General features: G+C 38.4%; 1 protein-coding gene across 1 annotated transcript in view; it reads left to right on the plus strand.

Annotated features, from left to right (window-relative positions):
- LOC149300749 (oxysterol-binding protein-related protein 10-like) overlaps positions 1 to 20527 on the plus strand; it is a 132940-nt gene that overhangs the window by 87833 nt on the left and 24580 nt on the right. Inside the window, 3 exon segments of the mRNA XM_089484789.1 lie at positions 1993 to 2007; positions 2338 to 2352; positions 17740 to 17862. Of these exon segments, the coding sequence (XP_089340915.1) occupies positions 1993 to 2007; positions 2338 to 2352; positions 17740 to 17862 (153 nt within the window).

Below are 20527 nucleotides of genomic sequence, written 5' to 3' on the forward strand. Positions count from 1 at the left end.
TTTTTTAAATTTTCTTAGTAATATTACTTTGACCCCCGTCAACAGGTGATCTATGCTAAAGTACTAAAGAAATCAACATGTATTTTGTCTACTTTGTGCCATCAAGGGTTTGTTAACAGTAAATAATGTTTATTTGAAGAAAAAAAAATAGGATGTATCCAACTGACTCAAACTCAGATTTACTGAAGATAGTTTTTATAACACTTGGTATCACAGTCCAGCCACTGGGTGGTAGGGTTCCCCTTAGCATTTAACATTCAAACCATTCTATTCATAACCATACCGTATTGTTAAGGTTGTGATAAACAGCATGTAGTAGACTGACTAGTCACTGGAAGATTAGCGGGAGCAGCAGAACCAGTGTGATGCAGGAATAAACCGTTCTAAATATTACCTTCATGGCTTCTGATTCATTCTACTAATGTTACTTTCCAGGGATTTCCTTTGATAATTGTAAGTAATAAATCATTTGGAGAGCATGTATTCAATATAGTATTTTTGCCATGTCAAGAGTATAAAACCTCAATTCACAGTTTTCCAGTACAATGGATGGTTATTGCATATCTGGGTTCAAATTTAGAATACTTTTCTATTCATATCTATGAAAATGACAAGAGCCATTCGGTTTTGGGCTTTGCATACCAGTATACATTGCTGTGGACTTCTACCCTGTTTTGTTCCTGGATAGGCATGAAGGTGTTGGCATGAAAGAGGAGAAGCTGGTGTGGTGTGGGCAGGATTTAGGATGAGAGTGACATAAAGAGGTTAAGATACAGACATGATGTTTCAGAAATGGACTGCCCGTACATGCAGCCTCCGGGAACTTTGCACTGAGAACAGAGAAGATCAAAATGGCTCCCAACAGGTAGTTCCCAAGCTAGGGGCAGCTGGTTTTAGGATACAGAATGTAATAGGACCCTAGCAGAGTCTGCTACACGTTTTCTCAGTTAAGGGCATTGTATAAAAAAATGCAATCTAGATAGGATCATAATAAAAATGATATTTGAATTTAAAGACCTTAAAGGCCTGCACATCGCTCATCTGAGCATAAAAAACCCTGTAAATAAGTACATTCTAATGATGCTGGGGCATAGATTGAGGAAATGTCAATTATTAAAGCATCTAAAATCAGCCAATACGGAAGATGAAGGTACATGCTTGGTAGTTTGAGGTCCTAAAAAGAGCACAAATATCTCCAGAAACAGTACTGTGTTTCTTTAGACAGAGTAAAGTCTGAACACAAATCTACTAAACCACCCCAGCAGAAATATCAAAAATAAAATCTAATATAAAGTTTTCTCTCGTTTTATGCTTTTATTTGTAGTTTGTGCAAGTTTACTATTGCAGTCATTAGGTAAGTGATACTTCACCTTGGAATTTTCTTTACTTTGGTAAACTTTCCCCAGTATATATAATACATTTTGAGTTTTCTTAGGGCACGTGAGTGTATTCATCTACGATACCTACGTTTATGTCACATACTGATTTTATTTGTATCTTTAAAGCATTGTGCTTATCACATGCCTCTGGTAGAGTATTTGATCTGTGTAACCGCCACCTGATTAAAACTGAATCTACGAGTAATTTCTCTGTCTCCATCCGCTTTTAAAACACTACAGACAAGAACAGTCTTAACATTTGTTGCATAAATATGAAGTGGTTTTCTAGAGTGAAGTATCACCTTTTGTTCCCATTTGAGTTTAATAAATGGCCTCTCTTGGCCAGAAATCAACAGAGACAATCAAGTGAAGTCTTTTGGATATAGTACAAGTGTTCACAGGCTCGGTTTTTTCCGAGGAGATTAAAGGCTTATTATATTCATGTTGAACGTCCACTTGTAAGTGAAAAATAATTTTGTGTAGCAATAAATGTGGACTTCTTAGAAAGTGGTTATGGTTTTGAAGTGTATTTTTCCGTTATTTCCAAGTCCAATATTTTAAAGTTTGAAGCATTCTGCTCACAAATGTGTAGCAACATCACTTGTGGTCATAGTCACTACATACGACCGTGTTTCTATGTGTTATGATTGTGTGTCCTATCAAATATATCCTATCCTAATAGTAGTATATTGCATCCCTACATCCATTATCAGTGTTTTTAAAAAGGTTTGCCTCAGTACAGATTAGGAGGGAGTCTCCAGGCCTTCATGATTAATTGCCGGTCTATAGACTATCCCCACTTTCACCATAGAGGAAAATGCCTGTTGAGTTTGCCTAATGCACTGTGAGTCAGGAAAAGCCGTTCCATACATATGATGGCAATGTTGTCATATAGGTATTTACCAGAATCATTTTTAAGCATTAGGTGTTTTTCCTTGCACCTCGGCTCCTTGCCTAGCAGGAGATGCTTTTGGTACACTTGTCTAATTGCTAATGATTTCAAGTAACGTAGTCTTAAAAAGTTGTATACATTGAGTGCTTAGTTGTGAGTGTGATATTTGCCAGTCATCTTATTTAGCCTGGTTTCTATTAATTTACTGATGTAAGACTTACAGGTCTGTAGTGCTGCTACATTTACTAACTTTCAATCTTCTGGAACTACTCCTCTCAATAGCGGCTGGTTAAATTTGGCTGCTAAGGGTTTTTCAAGAACACTCTGATGCACTTTTCATCACTTTCGGTGTATCCCATCAAGTCCCATAAATTTAATTATTTAGGCAGTCAGTTAGATCTTTATCCTCATTTATCTGACTCCCTTATTTTATCTTTGGTCCAATTTTTTAGTTGTTTACATTTTTTCTTTTGACTTATGCATCTAAAAAATGTTTTAGCGCTCTTTTTTGTTAACTTTGCAGTTTTCTCCTGTAATTATCTTGGCACAACTAGTAATGCATTTTCCCTCCTTACACTAGGAGGGAAAATGTCCTTGCTCTAATTTTTGGCCATGGTTCCTAAGTGTTATCTTCTTCTCCTTCAATGTTTTTGCCACATCTGCACCACAGTGGTTTCTTTTTTCTTTTAGTCTTACTAACAAGTTTAATTCAATGTTTGCCTTTAGCAGAACCTTCGTTAAATAATTTAATTCTCCTTGACTCCATCTAATAACGCCCAGACCACCAAAGACTCCTCTACATGGCAACAAAAATTCTGCGCACAACCAGTAGCGTACCGAAGGGGGGGCGGTCCGCTACCGGTTGTGTGCACAGCACCCCTCCAGAGACGGACAGTAATGTCCCCCGCTAGAGGAGCAAGCTCGGTTGGGGAGATGAAGGATCTCCCTCCAACCGGCTTAAAATCAATCAAGGGAGCGGGAGGTCTGTTAAAACAGACCTCCGATCCTGCTCCCTTGCGATGCGCGCGGCAACTGATCCTGTGCGTCGGGATTTGATGTCAGATCCCGGCGCACAGCACTGAAGCCACGCCCACCGTCTCTACTGCACCGGAAGGAGAGGACACAGAAGAGGAAGAACGAAGAGGAGGAAAAGTGACAGAGAAAAGGTAGGAAACCTCTGTGAGAGTGAATTAGCAAGTGCGTGAGAGTGATGGGTGTTATGTTGTAGTTTAAACTGAATGTTTGTGAATGAGTGTGTGTGTGTGATAGCATGGATGTGTAAGTGTGTGGGGGGATAGCATGGCATAGGGAGGCTGTAATCATATTCCTATCATGCTCAGGTTCCAGCATGTACTGGCTGCCTGAGCATGATAGGAGTGAGATTGCTGGTAGCAATTATATATTTTTTTGTTCAATTTTGGTGTGTTAACCACACCTTTATTAAAAGTAAGTAACACACCAAAATTGGACAGAAAAATTCGATAACAATATTAATTTATATATATGATTGCTAACAGCAATCCCACTCCTATCATGCCCAAGCAACCAGTACATGCTAGAACCTGGGCATGATAGGAGTGTGATTGCTGTTAATCATATATATATATATATATATATATATATATATATATATATATATACTAGGCCAGACACTAAAGCGGTAGGCCTACACCACATCAATGTTTGGCTTAGTATATAGTGATTGGGGTTATGCTGCATTATTGTCAATGTCTGGCTCAATGTATAGTGATAGGTGTTATGCTGTACCACGGTCAATATGTGCCTCTCTATATAATTATAGGTGTTATGCTGTACCACCGTCAGTGCTTGCCTCAGTATATAGTGATAGATGTTCTGCTGTACCACTGTCAGTGTTTGCCTCAGTATATAATGATAGTAGTTATGCTGTACCACCGTCAATGTTTGCCTCAGTATATAGTAATAGCAGTTATGCTATACCACTGTCAATGTTTGCCTCACTATATAATGTTAGCAGTTATGCTGTACCACCGTCAATGTTTGCCTCAGTATATAATGATAGCAGTTATGCTTTACCACTGTCAATGTTTGCCTCAGTATATAATGATAGCCGTTATGCTGTACCACCGGCAATGTTGGCCTCAGTATATAATGATAGCAGTTATGCTGTAACACCATCGATGTCTGCCTCAGTATATAGTGATAGGTGTTATGCTGTACCACCCTCAATGTCTGCCTTAGTAAATAATGATAACACTTATGCTGTACCCCTGTCAATGTTTGAAGCTATGCAGTATTAAAGTGTGAGTGTGGGGGTCCCGCGTACAGGATCCTCCCCAGGTGCCAAATACTCTAGGTACGCCCCTGCGCGCAACAGTTTTTCCCTTTTTTTTTTTATCCTTTGTATGCGGCCTGGAGCCTCCGCTCGTGATCCGCTCATAATTTACTTATGCAGTGAGAATTTCACCTTTAAAAAACATTACAGTAAGTAATACTGTTGTGCAGGGCTCGACAAATCCCAGGCGCCAGGTCCCCATGGCGACAGAGAATTTTGTCCTGGCGCCTAGGTTTTGTCAGCCTCTTACATCCATAAAAAAATGTGGATGTAAGAGGCTGAGTAACCACACGGGGGCGCTGCTGCTGCTGTCTGCCCAGGAGTCTGGGCAGACAGCACAGCCACTCAGAGCCCGCCCCCGAGCCTGAGATCCCGCCCACGGAGTGATTCTGTAGGCTGAAACCGCGGTTGCTGCAAAACCAGCAATCGTGTTTTCAGCTGCCACAGGCAGCTTCAGGGAAGGGGGTTGTGTGTTGATTGGTTCCCCACACAAGTGTGGGGACCTGACCCAACACCCCCCTGCTGCCTGATCGCTCCATGAGAGCGACAGTGCAGCGTTAACCCTTTCAATGCCGCGATCGCGGCATTTAGGGGTTAATTCCCATTTTGTACGGGGCTCTGCTGCTGGTGGTCTGCCTGGAAGCCCAGGCAGACCAGCAACAGCAAAAACGAGCCCCCACAAGCCCTTTGATGATTCCTGTAGGCATGGAAGCCTACAGCAGTCATCAAAGACTCCCCTCCCTGCAATGGCTGGTCTATAGACCAGCAATTGAGTCCCAGCTGCCAGAGGCAGCTTCAGGGACAGGGGAGAAGGTTCTTTGGTCTCCACATGAGTGTGGACACCAGCCCCAACACCCCCCTGCTGCCTGATCGCTCCACCCCTTCAATGCCACACTTGTGTATGACACATTCGTGGCATTGCAGGGGTTAACATTTTTCCCCACAAGCTTGTGGGGACTAAATATCAGTCAATGCTGTGCTCCAATGGAACATCAGCATCGAAAGAGTTAAAAAAAAAAAAATTAATAAAAAAAAAAAAAACAGCACTGACCTGAAAGTCCAGGGTGCTTCCAGGTCAAACGCTGTGAGTTTAGTAAGTGGGCTGATGATGATCCGATCACTCCTAACCAACTGTTAGTTTTTTACCTAACTTTTTTACCTGGCGCCTAGATTCACAACAAATTTGTCAAGCCCTGCTGTTGTGTAACTAATACTACATTATCACACTATAATGTAGTGTTATTAACCATGAGCGAGCTGTTCCAAAAATATAGAATAACAATTTAAATGTAATGTTTGCAGAAGCATATTGTGCGTACAAAATTTTGGCTCTGGGAAAAATTTTGCACAAGAGAAATTTTCTGCGCATACCACCTAAGAAAAATTAGAGGGAACATTGGATGTGGCTTGGCACCATTTCCCTAGCCATGAATTAAAATCTCTCATATGCAGTATCTTACTTACTATCCTGTCTCCCATCTTAATATCTGTTGCTACATTGACCTCATTACATGACAAACCATTAGTCCCTAAATGCACCATTACATCTAACTATACGTTCTGTATGTCTTCTATGTTTGTGAGTTATAGCTCCAGGAAGACTACCTTCCTCCGAAATCACATCTCTCAGTATAGAGTCACCCAACAACAAATGCTTCCTCTCACAGACGTTTTCACTTTTTTTATCAGAAGATGCTGTCTTATCTACGTGTCTAACTGAAGATGGGTAGATGGGTACTGGCTCTCCACAGCAGTGTTGGGATATGTGTCTGGATTCTGAAAGGGCAGCAAATGCATTAGGAAGAGTGACATGCTTTTTATATACAACCCTTACCCCCCTAGAACCATCTGTAGTCCATCTTTTAGGAAGTCTCTTAGGCAATGGCACCTGTTGATTTTGTACCCGAGAGGATCATGTAAATCTCAGACTGCAATTTTTGATTCTACTGGTGTACTGAGAATCTCTTACAAACAGGGGCGGACTGACATATCGGGAGGGCGGGTATATGCAAGTTTGAATGCATGTGAGTGTTAATGTGTATGTAATCATGGATGTCTGTTTTATGATTAAAATTATTATATCATTTAATAATAATTATATTTATGTGACGTTTGAAAACCACAAAAACTTAAATTAAAAACTGTTTCATTACTAGAAATACTGAAAAATAGATATAGGGGGAACCACAAGGGAGGGGCTTAATGAGAAGTGTCATGTCATAATCGGGTGTGGGTAAGGGAGGGGCATGGCCACCGGAGGACTATGCCTTTTTTTTGCCCAGGCCCCTGGATGGTCTCAGTCTGCCCCTGCTTACAAATTGGACAGCATTTCAGACTCAACTACACAACACCCTGCTCTCACTACTTGGCAATACATCGCCTAATGCCAGGCTGACTCCAAACAGGTTAATGCTTTTGTAATCTAATCAGGTATTCTAATAAAGACTTCACGTAAGTAGAAACTTACCTGTAGTAGAGAAGAGGGAGATATCAGTGACTCTAGACACTCCAGAATATGTCCAAATACACTTTTGGAAAACATTTTGTCAGTTAACTATCATAATAATTAAGCATTCCTGTGACTTTGTTACAAGTTAATAGTTGTTAATATAATTGATTAAGTCATTTAGAAGAACAATGTTTACAATAATAATGTAATTAATTAACTCAATATACTTTAATATACACATATGTTTTATGTAGTCTTTTGGGCTCTAGAAAAGAAGAACATTGGAGAAGTAAAGAAGGACAGGGGGATTTTGGTTCAAAAGCTAGAGTACCACTCCTGAGTAGAGATACTAGAGGCATACCATATTCCTCTGCCCTTTTATCTCAAGGCTTTCATAATGTTTCTCAAGAAAAATACATAATTTATGCAAATTTATTTTAAAAGAAAAGAAAAAAAAAGCATACATGTTTGCTACACTTGTCTAATTCCTAACGATTTCAGTTTATGCAGTCTTAAAAAGTTGTACACAGTAAGCCACAACAGGGTGTGCAATTGTAAGAGAATAATTGCACTGTTTGATCAAGTTGTTAGGCACAAGATGCCTTCCCTCGGTGCATCTAAATGTACAATGGCAAAATGCAATTATTCCTCTGTAATTATATATCTCTAAATTGTCTTACAGCTCTTAGAACAGGAAGAGTCAGTAAGGGCCCTGATTGCAAATTAAAAAAAGAGAAAAACACACATGCTTTGATTGCTGAATAAAACAGTAGGATTAACAGTTCGAAAAAGAAGTCTTTATGGAACTTGAAATGGAGTTCAAGAGAGTCGCTTTGTGTATGTAGTGGTAAAGTTTTAAAGCTTTTACATTTTAACAAACTTGTAAATAATAGTACGGTAGATCACAGATATTAAAATATTATAACTGGCACAATGGGGCCGAGAGGTATGTATATCCTTTGATGTATTTGTAGGATAAATGTGACCAATCTATTGTGTTGGCTTTAATTCTGCTATCTGCTTTGGAAGAGTTCACACTGAGTCAGTAACATACCGTTTGTTTCTGTGTGAAACCCTCTGCAGAGCTAATTGTTTCTGTTCTAAACACTTGCACTGAAACCTGGTTGCTGATTGGCTGTGGTTTTGTCCATGGTGAATTTAAGGACACTAGTGAGTACCTTAGATCAATGATCCTCAACCCCTGGTCTGCTTTTTAGCTCTTCAAGCAGGACAAACAGTCCAATCAGTCTCCTCGAAGATCTAATTGTGCTAATTAAGGAGCAATCTGAAATGTTGAAAGATATTTTTGAGGTCTAGAAGACCACAGTTGAGGACGTGATAAACGTCCAATAATAATTGTCAAAGCTTGTTTGTGAATCCAGTAAAACCTCATGCTTTGTGATGGCCCATTTCTGGTAGACATTCATACACAATCTCTTCCAAAAGACATGATTATTGTTCGTACATTTTAAAAGATGAAAATGGTTCTTCTTGAGGCTATTATAATAATGGATTTACGTTTATTCTTATATAGCATATGTTGCATTAATTCAGGACACACAGGTTTTGTGCTAGTAAGATGAAGCATAATGTGAAATGTGAGTTAAATGAAGTGGCTAGATCCTGAGGTCAGGGCAACTGGAAACAGACTATGTTCATCCGTTATTGCTCCGCAGGAACCTGTTTTTTTTAAATAAATTTCCATATGTTTTTATTATAAGCTATAACATTTTGATGATAGGCTACAATACCCGTGCAGTTCAGCTACAGTTATATTCATGAAGTAATTGATTATATTTTTTTAGAAAACCGGCTGAATGTACTTATAAAAGTTATGGGGTGGAAATGCATTTTTACCCATAAACAGAAGAATATTGTCAACTGTGGTCTGGTTATAAGCACAAACTTCATGTTTTACAGTCAAACTGAATATTTAGATTGTAACCTGATGTGGTCGGTCTTCCCAAAGCTCCTTCTACCAGTTCTCTCAGTAAAGTGCCATATTCATAAGTCTATTTTTAATTCAAAACTATATTTTGACTTGCAACCTCAGTCACTAGCACATATATCTTGCTACCTCATTCTGGTCCACTAGGGCCTCTTGTGGTCCTTGTAATGACAAAATTCAGATCAATGTTTAATACAAAATAATTAATAAAATATGTTATATAGTGTTTAATGTTTAAGAGTTATTTATATATAAAACATTATTTTTATAAAGGTATTATTTTGTGATGTGTGCAGTTTTTTCCAATTTTATTAAAGGTGTGTGACTTTCTTTTACTGCTGGTGGGCAACTTTTGATTAAAAAATAATACTGCTGGTAGAACTCTAATAACCATTTTTAGTGACTGGCTGCAGTGCTGAGCCAGACAAAAATAAGAATATAGTTTATGCTGTGGCTCTTATGCCTGAGGACTGAAGAAGTTTGGAAAGTGTCACAGTTATGAGTTTTTGAAAATATTGTTTAATAATGTTAAGACTATATCATCAGTGAACTCTGTTCTAAGTTTCACGTGTGCATTCTCAGTGCACAAAGATGGCACTGTGAAGCTGTTTGAGGCAAAGATGGTACTGATAAGATGTTTGTGGACAGAGATGACACTGATAAGCTGTGTATGTGTAAATATGGCACTGATAAGCTGTTTGTAGACAAAGATGGCATGGACAAGTGCCAAGCTGTTTATTGGAAAAGATGGTACTTACTATCACCTATGTAAAGTGCACCTTTAATAGGGAGGCTGCAGCTCAATCTAGAGGGGGAACTTAATTTTGAGTGACTCCTTTTTTTGGCTTCGCCCCTATGGACTGATCATGGCCGGTATTTTTGTGTAGGAAAAGATGACAACCCTAATGGCCAACTTTGACACTCCAACTACTGTTGACTGCAGTTCCCATTAGGCTTAGCAAGCCATTTAGTATAAAAGACTGGATGTGTTGATATGTACGCTGGCACTGTCTTCTATGTATGGCGCAAATGGTGTATGGACGTTCAAGCCTTGGTATGGCATAACTGCTCATATGTTGGATGGACTATGTACTAATTTAAGCAATTTGTGTGGCTGTGATCCTTCTTGTATAGTTGACATGGATGTTTAAAGACTCAAGCATATTCAAGTAGGTACTCAGTATCCATGCTTAATATATAGTGATGAAGACGTGGAGATCAAAAAGGAAAAGGTGGAGCCTAAAGAGGAAGCGGTGGATTGTAAAGATGAAGGGGTGTGGCCTAGGCAAAAAAGGTTGGGGTAAAGTAAGATTAGGGGCGCGTAAATTTAGTTAGGCTAAGTGCAGCACAAAACTTACACCACTGAAAAAAACAACTTCTAAGAGTGCAACCATATCATCATACCAAAGGACAACTGCCCTCTTGTGGCCTGGTGTAGTACTTCCGCAACAGGACAGAGCCTCTCCTTCATTCTTTCAATTGCACTGAAGCTCATCCCTATTGTGAGCCTAGTACTATACCAGGCCAGAATAATGCAGACGGTTACACATCTCTTTCTTTGCGGATCCATCTGCATTATTCTAGCCTCATAGGGTACCTCGGCAAAAGGGCGAACTCCGTGAGGGCAGGCTAACAGAGCGGATGGCAGGCAGAAAGAAGAACAAGAAGAGTAAAGAAGCGGAGTTTGCAGAAAGGGAGACTGGGACACACAACTGGTTGACAGATAAGGTAAGGAAACATTGAGCGAGCATGAAAAAGTGTGAGAGAGTGTGAGTAAGTGAAAAAACCAACAAAATGCAAACAACAATTTTGAGCTCTCTGAGAGATCTTCTGCATTCTGACAAATCCGAATGCACATGCCTACTGCATATATTATAATATAATACTAAATATATCATTCGTTTGGGCAAAAGGCTGTGTGGAGTCATGATCACTATCTAGGGCAGTCCACCCTTTTTGCCTGAGCTGGAGCATCCATTTCTTTTTCACTTATTGTGATGTCTTTCTAAGTAAAATATATTGAAATCAGAATGATAACATTCTAATAAGGCAGTTTTATTATATTTATGTAACAGATGCAGCATTGCCAATGTTATGTACCTAGTTAGCTATATTAACAGCATGTAATGCTACAATCTGGACTCTACTACTAAGGCACAAATCAATGAGAAATCAAAGCTATACACATATCCAATTTGAAATCCCCCCCCCAGTATTTCATTCTTTTTGCCTCAGAAAGTACAAATGGAGATGCTGGAAGATTGGAGTTAAGTGCTCAGGGTAAAAGATTTATATGCCACTCAAACATTCAACGCCAAGTAGTTTTTTTCAAAGTATAATCTATTACCTTACATGCAGTACAAATCAGCTTTCAGCTCCTGCTTTGGCACATTATTTCTTTTCAAAAGAACACGTAATGGTGATTGATTATTTTTATTTGGTTCAGAGAGAAGCCAGTCTGGTAAAGACACTGTCATTATAAAAGTCACTTTGTTCCTGCCCGTTGCAGTGCCCCAGACAAAAGAAAACGGTATGCTTTTGGGGAAAAAAGCATAGTTATTTAGGCATAATTCATGGGGAAAGTTTAATGTGGGGAGCTTTGCTAAACATAAAAGGATGTGTATTTTGTAACCTGTCGACTTGCAATAATGTTTTTGTATTGGAAAAAAAATGCTTACAGAAATGTATTTAATGAAATTGGTATTTTTCGGTATTTGCAATGTTGCTGAACGTTAATACATGCAGTACTTCATTATATTGATAGAATAGTGAGTATATTGTTCCTGAACACTTATGTGTTCAGAGTGTGCACATAGAAGGACATTCGCTCGCTTTCAAATTTAAAAGAATATAGTCACAGATTATATATACAGTATCTCACAAAAATGAGTACATTTGCTCTCCCCTCAAAATAACAACACACAGCCATTAATGTCTAAACCTTGGCAACAAAAGTGAGTATACCCCTAAGTGGAAATGTCCAAATTGGGCCCAATTAGCCATTTGCCCTCCCCGGTGTCATGTGACTCGATTAGTGTTACAAGGTCTCAGGTGTGAATGGGGAGCAGGTGTGTTATGGCTCTCGCAAGGAATAGGATAATATTTTGTAGGTGGTGATGTTCTTTTTTAATGACAAAAGTTGGGTACATTGGGTACATCCTTGCATGTTGAGCTGCATCAGACAGATGCTTGAGAGTTGGATAGAAAGGTGTGGAAAAGGATGGAAAATAACTAGAGCCTGTAGAACTATAGGATGATTCAGCACAACAAAGTGATATATATTTCACTACCTATGTGCTTAGAGTTAGGCACTTCCTATTGCCGTGTTATGCCTTAGGACAGGTAAACAAGAGGAACTGTTGATCCCAAGCATTGTTGGGTGCTGGGGGAAGGTATTTTGTGTATGAAATGCAATGAAATTAATGCCTGATGCATAGATATACAGTATGTTCCACTTCTATAAGCAGCGTTAGCAGTATGTAATCTTAACACTTTAGGGCGAAGAAGGCAATACACTTTGTTTCATCAAGTGTAACTGCATACAGTACAGCATATAAATAGATTTCTGACCCTCTAGTTAATCAGAGCATCTAAAGTACTCTGATCCTCTTATTATTAACATTTATTACTTTTTTGGCACAGAGCCCGTAAAGCCTCTGATTTTCTATGACTAGTAAAACCGTATTAATCTAAGAAACAAAGACCCTGCATAAATTTGTGATTTTTAGGCTGCAAAAAAAACAAACCATCTGGAGAACACAGATGAATATTCTCAGATACAGAACATCCAAGATTAAAAGTGCAATTACACTGGAATAAGAATCACTTCAGTTTAATTTATGACATTGATCTTTATAGTGCACAGTCGAGTACTGAGGTGTAGACTGGACCTAGGTTACACTTCACTGGTTGTGACAGACATATACAATGTAGCTCATGTAGACTTTAGCTTCCAGGTCACTCCTGTATATAATCATTTGGCTACCTTACACCTAGTCTTAGAGAACACACCCTTACAGTTTTGTAGCTCTTTTGTCCTAGGTTCTGTGTGTTTAGGTGCTGATGACCAATACCCTGTTCCCCAAATAAAATCTCTTGGCTCTGGTCTTGCTCTGGTGACTGAGTTCCATGGCACAGCCTCATCTTTCTCCCTTTAGACACATGGTCCCGTATACTATACCATTCATGGTACGTGTGCAACCGGGATCCTGCTTGTGTCCCAGTCCAAAAAGCATTTGCAAGGGGACACCATGACAAGTTAAAGGGGCTTCTCAGCTATCAAATGGATTAAAGTGCATATCATATTTGTGCCTTATTATGTACAGTATATGCTTATTATACAGATGCGCAAAATGCATTATATGCATACATTTCTTCCAATACCTTCTTATTGCATACCAACCAGTGCATAAATACAAAAGGTAGACTTGAATATTCTTACACAGTTAATATTAAATATATTCATAAAAATATATATATCCTGGCAAAAGAGCCAGATCATTTTCTTTAGTGCCATAATCTTTTTAACCTATTTTTTTAAAGATAAGACTAAATTAAGCATTTACAACACATTTGCCAGCAAGATATTGTAATTTTATATCTGTGTAATATAGCTAAATTAACCTTTATTAGTAAAATAAGTGATTTTACCGTCAGATTATATGGGGACACTACATTTAGATGTCTTTAATTGAACTGCCTTTCTACACAATGCCTAATTTTGTCTTGTGCATAATTTAGAAAATATAGGGTTAGCGGCATGGTGACTTTGATTTACTGTGGTGAATAAACCCCTCTGACATACCAAGCAATTCTCAGCATTTATGCCGATTTTTAGGTTCATATGGCCACCATGCATACCCAACAGATGTTGAATGACAGCGGTCGTCTTCAGCAAATACTTGGTGTTATATGGGCATGGAACAGTAGAAATAACCTGTACTATACCAAGCAATATCATCTTTTTTATATCACAACATCCAGTGTGTTTGGGATACTTAGTGGATTCTAAAACCTTTATATATAAATATTGTGTACGATTATGACATGTCTGAAGGTCAAAATCTTACAGTAATATGTACAGCTTGTCACTAAATACGCCAAAGGATATCGCCCATTATTATTAGATATCTTTAGTTGTTGGACCACCATCTTTCAGAATAAAAAATCAACAGCCTTTTCTGCAACCCTCTCCACCTACTCATCTCTGGGAAACTCTTAACTAAATAAATAATGATATTAAAAATAAACTAAAACCACAGCCATGCACTTGGAAAATCGTGCAGCGTTTATATCAGCATTATCTTTTCTTGAGCTGTTAAGCTCCCTGATCGGGTTTCACCTGAAATATATTCAATTCCTGATGGATCACCATAGTTATACAATATCAGCTGAAAAAAGAGGTACACTAGATGGAGAGAAGACCATTAAGTTGATCACACAATCATGCTACAATTTACTAATGTTACCTTGTGAATTTATAGGATATAAATTCACTCTACTGACCCACAATGAGACCTTAGCAATGAGGTATACATTGCTTTTGTTTTGTACATTACATTTTACTAGGGCCAACATGAAACTGAGGATTGTGGGAGTAACAGCTCAGTAAATTAAAAATTATTTACTCGTCCAGATTGATTAAGATCTCTATCTGTAGCCACAAAACCATTTTGCATGTCATTGTTTTGAACTAGCATTTTATAAACCAGACACCTAATTTTAGAAGCCTACTTGTTTTTAACACCCATTGAGGAATATGGCATACAAATGAACATAAAATTGTACATTTTGCCATGATTAACTACTTCTAACCATTTTTCCAGTTTTGCTTTATTCAGGGGTGATCACATTGGCCATTTTTTCCAAGACACATATACATATCTGGAAACTCTCTATGATTACCCCAGAGCCTCTGGGTGAAACACTACTTTACCAAGGGTCTCCAGGTCTCTTTCCTCTTTCTCTGAGCAGGTGAGCTGCAGTTTTCCACACCCATTTCCCCTCCTTCTCCCCGCCCACTTAAGATCTTCTGGGGCAATCCTTGCCCCGCCACCTTGCAAAGCTACTCTCCAGAAGAGGGAGAACTCAGAGTTGCATACTCTCCTAAGATTCCAGGTAGGTACATACAGATTTTACATTCCACTGAGCAGCGTATATGAAAAGTACTGCAGTGCAGTATAGGAGGATGTGTTAACTCACAGAAGAGAATTAGTTACTCAGTTATACACTCCACATATACCCCAACATATTAAGTGTATATGTGACCTGGAAAATAGACTGGCCTGCATATTGTGAAATGCAGTACATTAATATATCTTCGATAAATTATTAGAACAATGCTTCTCAGCAAACGCGCAAAGTGATGGGATCTTTAGAAATCTAATATCACTGGCAGCTGCGGAGATAATTGCTCAGAACCATCTGCTAAATTCGACATAGGGCGAAAAGAACAAATACAGGATATCTGTCATGCCACAAACTGTTTTATAAGATTAACTACATATAAAATGGATTTGTAAGCTGAACTACTGGCTTGGGGGGGTTAAATGAAAGATAATTCCAGGTGACAAATAACCAAACTGCAGGGTACCCATTTTAGTAACCACAGTTATTATGTATAGCTTGTTAGTAGAGTTATATTTTCAGCAGTAGGGGACTGAGGGTGAAAACACAATTTTTCTGAGTGCAGATTCTCGGCAGTCTAATTAATAAAGATTTTTTATGCCAGCAGATACAGGGATACAGCTGCCAGTTAACACCAGGCAACACAGTTTAAACCCTATACTCCAGACAGTGTCTGTCCTAAATGGAACCTAAAGGCAAGAAATATTCTAGATCATGCACCCCAATGTAGCTCATTCTGCCAGCTGATGGATGCCACCCCCTTGCTTTCTCGAACATAGGGAGTGATAGTGGCTTCATATTCATGTACAGTAACATTGTAACATAATCCATAACTTAAAAACAGGTTTAACCCTGCGTCTCAGTGTTTTTGTTCCAATCTCAGGGTTAAGCAACAACATCTCAGGGTCATGCAGTCTGGAACTGACTCATTCATACTGATTTCGATTATTGCTTTTTCTAAAATGACATCATGGTTGATATCCCTGTTTGAATACATGCATCTTTAAATAATGACCAATCAAGGTTTCCATGAGAACGTGTATCAGAGCCATTTGGTTAACACATGTGATGAGTAGCAACATAGAATGTACATGATTAGAATGTACTCTAATTCAGTGTAGAGTCTTAGCGTCTGCACATTAAGAGAGTTCCCACGTATACTGGAATGGCTAATAAGAAAGCTGGCCCAGTATATTGTAGTTCAATGAAAGGATATACATTACTAAAATAACACCCCATTTTACAGAATGACTGCCTTCTGTAGTATGAAAATAAAGGGTATATGATAGTAAAAGTGTGCCTGATTGACAGCTGTTTTTCTTTAACATTTTAGTTAAACATGAGATGGATAAATTCACACACACATTTTGTTTCTGATCTAAGGGTGAAAAAATATTTTCCAACCTTCTACAATTTGCACAAAGTTACTGTCTCAGAGCCTGTGTCAAGGAGACTTCAACTGTAGCGGCACACCGTGGTTATCCCCCTTAGGTCTCCCATCTACCCCCAGGTTATCCAATCAGCCTGAACGCATCTGCTATGGAAAGATTTTGTTCTAGATCATCATTGTGCAACTTCTTGATCATTCACAATCTTATAATTAATCGAATTAATGATGCAAATAATAGAACACGTCTGGTTTTCATACACTCTCGGCGGTTGAAAATTACAATTTGTTAATCCATAATAACATTATAACAGGTTCATCTGTTGGTTTGTTCTAGTTTTGAAGGTATTTGTTGGAGCATTTAATTAACAAGGCAAGGAGTCTAATGTTTCTTACCTCATAGGCACATTTCAAATGTTGCTTCAGGCCGTTGGCTGTTTGTACTTGTTTCCTTGATTTAAAAATTCAGTTAAAAAAGGGGAAAAAAAGTGTTTGTGTTACCATATGTACCATGGATGTTGTACTTCCATAAAAAAGGACATTAACCAGATTACACCACCCTGTACAATGTATACTGCCAAAGTTTAATAGATGACAATAGATGGCAAAAATAATATTTTTTTTTGTAATCTTCATCATTATTTTTTTACCAATCTGAACATTCTATCGATGGATTTTTTTTATATCTGAAATGGGCTTTCCATGACCTATTATTTGAGGCTTGTAGGCCATCATATTTTATTTATGTATAACCGATATTCTCAAATAGCTGTTGGTTGTTATAAATTCATTACTTTATTAACCCTTAGTTCTGTAAATGTATAATAATCTTAAGTCATTAAACAAATGAGATATAAAACAAAAAAAATATGTTGACATTTTTGATTTTGAAGGCTATCCCAATATCCAATGGTCATAAGTGCTCACTTAGGTAACTAAAATATGGTGTATTAGTCATACTATTCTGCACCATTTAATACTCTGAAAGTTACTCTCATCAGCCAAGATTTATGAAATCATCAAATGTTTCCTTCTTTTTAAATGTATCATCTCTAGCTTAACTTTACAAAAAAACGTGACAGATGGAAGTGAAAACATAATATGTAAGAAAAGTAGAGAACCTGAAAAAGAAAGTCATGAAAAAATGTGTTGGAGAAAAAAATTGACATTTATTTGATTTGGAAGAATTAATGTAGAAATGTGTGTGTTTTTTTTATTCTCTCTTTCAGGCTGGTCCCCCAGAGGCTGAGGATGAGCTGACGGACACAGAAGATAATGAGGAAGAAGATTTAGGCGTCATGGATGATCAGCGCAGTGTAATCCTTCACCTTATCTCACAGCTCAAGCTTGGCATGGATCTTACCAAGGTACGCAGAGAGGATTGTGCTTTATAGCCTTCTTGCTCCAGCAAGCTTTCTCCTTTGAGCCGTAACAGAATAACTAGATAATGCTATTTCCTTAGTAACAAGATTAACAATTTTTTATGTTAAATCCTGTCGGATGAGGTAAGTAAACCGGGAAGGTGAATGTAACTAACTTGATTTGGTTTTGATTTGCATCGATGGAAGTGCATTGATGGAAGTGCAGTCTGGAGTTGCTGCAGTTCACTTAGCCATATCGATGCTGTGATCGGATATCCTTCATTTCTCTGTAGCGTCATGAAGATTGTAGGCTGTTCAGATACATACCGTATTTGCTCGATTATAAGACGACCCTGATTATAAAACGACCCCCCAAATCTGAATATTAATTTAGGAAAAAAAGAAAAAGCCTGAATATAAGACGACCCTATAGGAAAAAAGTTCCCCGCACCGGCACCGGATGGACGCAGACAACCCCCGCTGCTAGCCACTCCTCCTTCCTGCTGCAGCGGAAGTTGTCTACGCGAATCGCGTAGACAGCTACACGCTGCCCCAGCTACACACCCGGGACTCAGAAGTACCGGTAAGTGGGGCGGGGGGGGGCAGGAGGATCCAGGTCCCCTGCAGCTGCGGGGGATCTGGATCTTAGTCGTCTCATAGTCAGACCTATTTGAGGTCTGATTATAAGACGACCCCGATTATAAGACGAGGGGTATTTTTCAGAAAACCTCGTCTTATAATCGAGCAAATACGGTATAAACCAAGATATATAAGGGGTTTTCTTGTGAAGTAGGTTATTGAGTAGTATCTGCCATCCAATGAGTGATTTTGCAATTTTGATCCCTTTGATCCACTCCTTGCTTATTTAGTAATTAATAGAAAAATAAGCCATTACTGTAACAAACTAGATACGGAAGAGTTGGGCTGGTATCTTGGAGAAGGAGAATATTTTTGGAGCTCACCCGGTTGTAGATCTGCCAGTTTAAAACAAATGGATCTGTAGTTTAAAACAAATGGATATTTGTAGGACAGTGTAGGGTGTTTCCCTGTCATCAGTCCATCCTTTAAGAACCCTGCATAGAATCCTGGTTGACTGGTTGATCATCATATACCTTTTGTTCCGTACTGGACTGCAATCCATGTGTCACTATAAGTACGCATGTAGATTCTAAATAAAATTTCCGATATACAATTATTCCAATCATCACAGTAGAGTTTTAGCACCATGATTTCCAACATTTCAAATGGCTAAAGATGGGCACTGTCTCTTCTAAAGAGAGAAACTTGGGAAGTATGCAGCACAACAAAAACTTCTATATTAGAATAAAAAGAGACTCCTTTTATTGCATCACAACCATATGACATCAAAACCTACTCTGCTCAGTCTGAACTCTACTGAAAAGTGTTGAAATGTTTTAAATGAAGGCCAACGCACCCTTTTGAAGTCTAGAGTGGGCACTGGGCATTATTAAATGGGAATATTAAATACAGTGCTTTCAATGGTAACGTAGATTACCATTGAAGAAAACTTTGTTTCAATTTATTTCAAAGAAACCTTTCTTTTAGCTGCAGACCTGGAAGCTGCCATTGCAGGTAGTCATGATATTTTGGGTGAGTGATAAATCACCACACTAAGCTCACTGTTTATGTAAGTGCTGCTTGTCCAATTAAATCCTCTGTAGACTTTCATTAATCAGTGTGTCAGGGTTTGAGTGATTAAGACATTCTTTTGTTTACAAAAAGGAAGTTTGATAAGGAGTCCGGGTATTTGTCTACTAGATTGGACCAAGAGTCAGTTCCTGTTTTGCTGGATACGGGTGTATTATACTGTTTTAAGGTGTTAAGTTGTGAATGTCTTTATAAAGTAAAAATAGCTTATGCGTATGGAGGTTTTAGAATATATTATTACAACCGCATTTTCCTACCGCTAACATATACTTCTGTGCATGCCAATACTGTACCATAAAGTTGTGTTCGCCGATTGACATGTATCTTTGGGAATACTCACATGCTATTAAAGGAATGTAACCATTGTGTACCACATCTAGTGCAGTGGATTGCGGTAAAGCAAAACATGGCAAAATCCAAAATATAACAAACTCCAATTGTAACAGTGCTGCCAAACACATCAAAGAAGACGTTACCTAATAGGACGTAGTTTAAATAATACTATATTTTTTTAAGCCAATTTCGCTTTAAAAAGGAGTAAACACAAATGCACACAGACAGACAGAAGCACCAGAGAGGCACAATTATGGTGACCAGTATGCCAAGTGGCTTGGCCAGCGATGAGGAGGTCAATAAACACAGTCCTGGCATTGCGGTGACAGGAGGTGATTTCTTGGAGGTACACGCAGACAGTTGCCATAACAACTGTTGTTATAGAAGCAGACAAACAGTAATTGCCATGCTAGCAATATGCAAGTGGGTTCATACTGTGGAGCAAACACAATAGCTAAAGGTAATGATAGAGATTTTCATACAAAGAAATAGAAATTATAAATTAGAACTAGCAGTGCATATTGTGACTTCTGAAGCCCATCATTTTGATATTATAAGATCACAGATTAATTGTTTTATCTGTTTATCCCATTAATGGCTTTTGCACCTTTGCATGATAAATACATTCTTTTTTCATAGTACTTTATTATTATTACTGCTCATTTTTTCT

The sequence above is a fragment of the Sceloporus occidentalis genome, unplaced genomic scaffold (assembly GCF_023333645.1).
Source record: "Sceloporus occidentalis isolate IW3139 unplaced genomic scaffold, rSceOcc1.0.p SCAF_23, whole genome shotgun sequence".
NCBI lineage: Eukaryota > Metazoa > Chordata > Lepidosauria > Squamata > Phrynosomatidae > Sceloporus > Sceloporus occidentalis.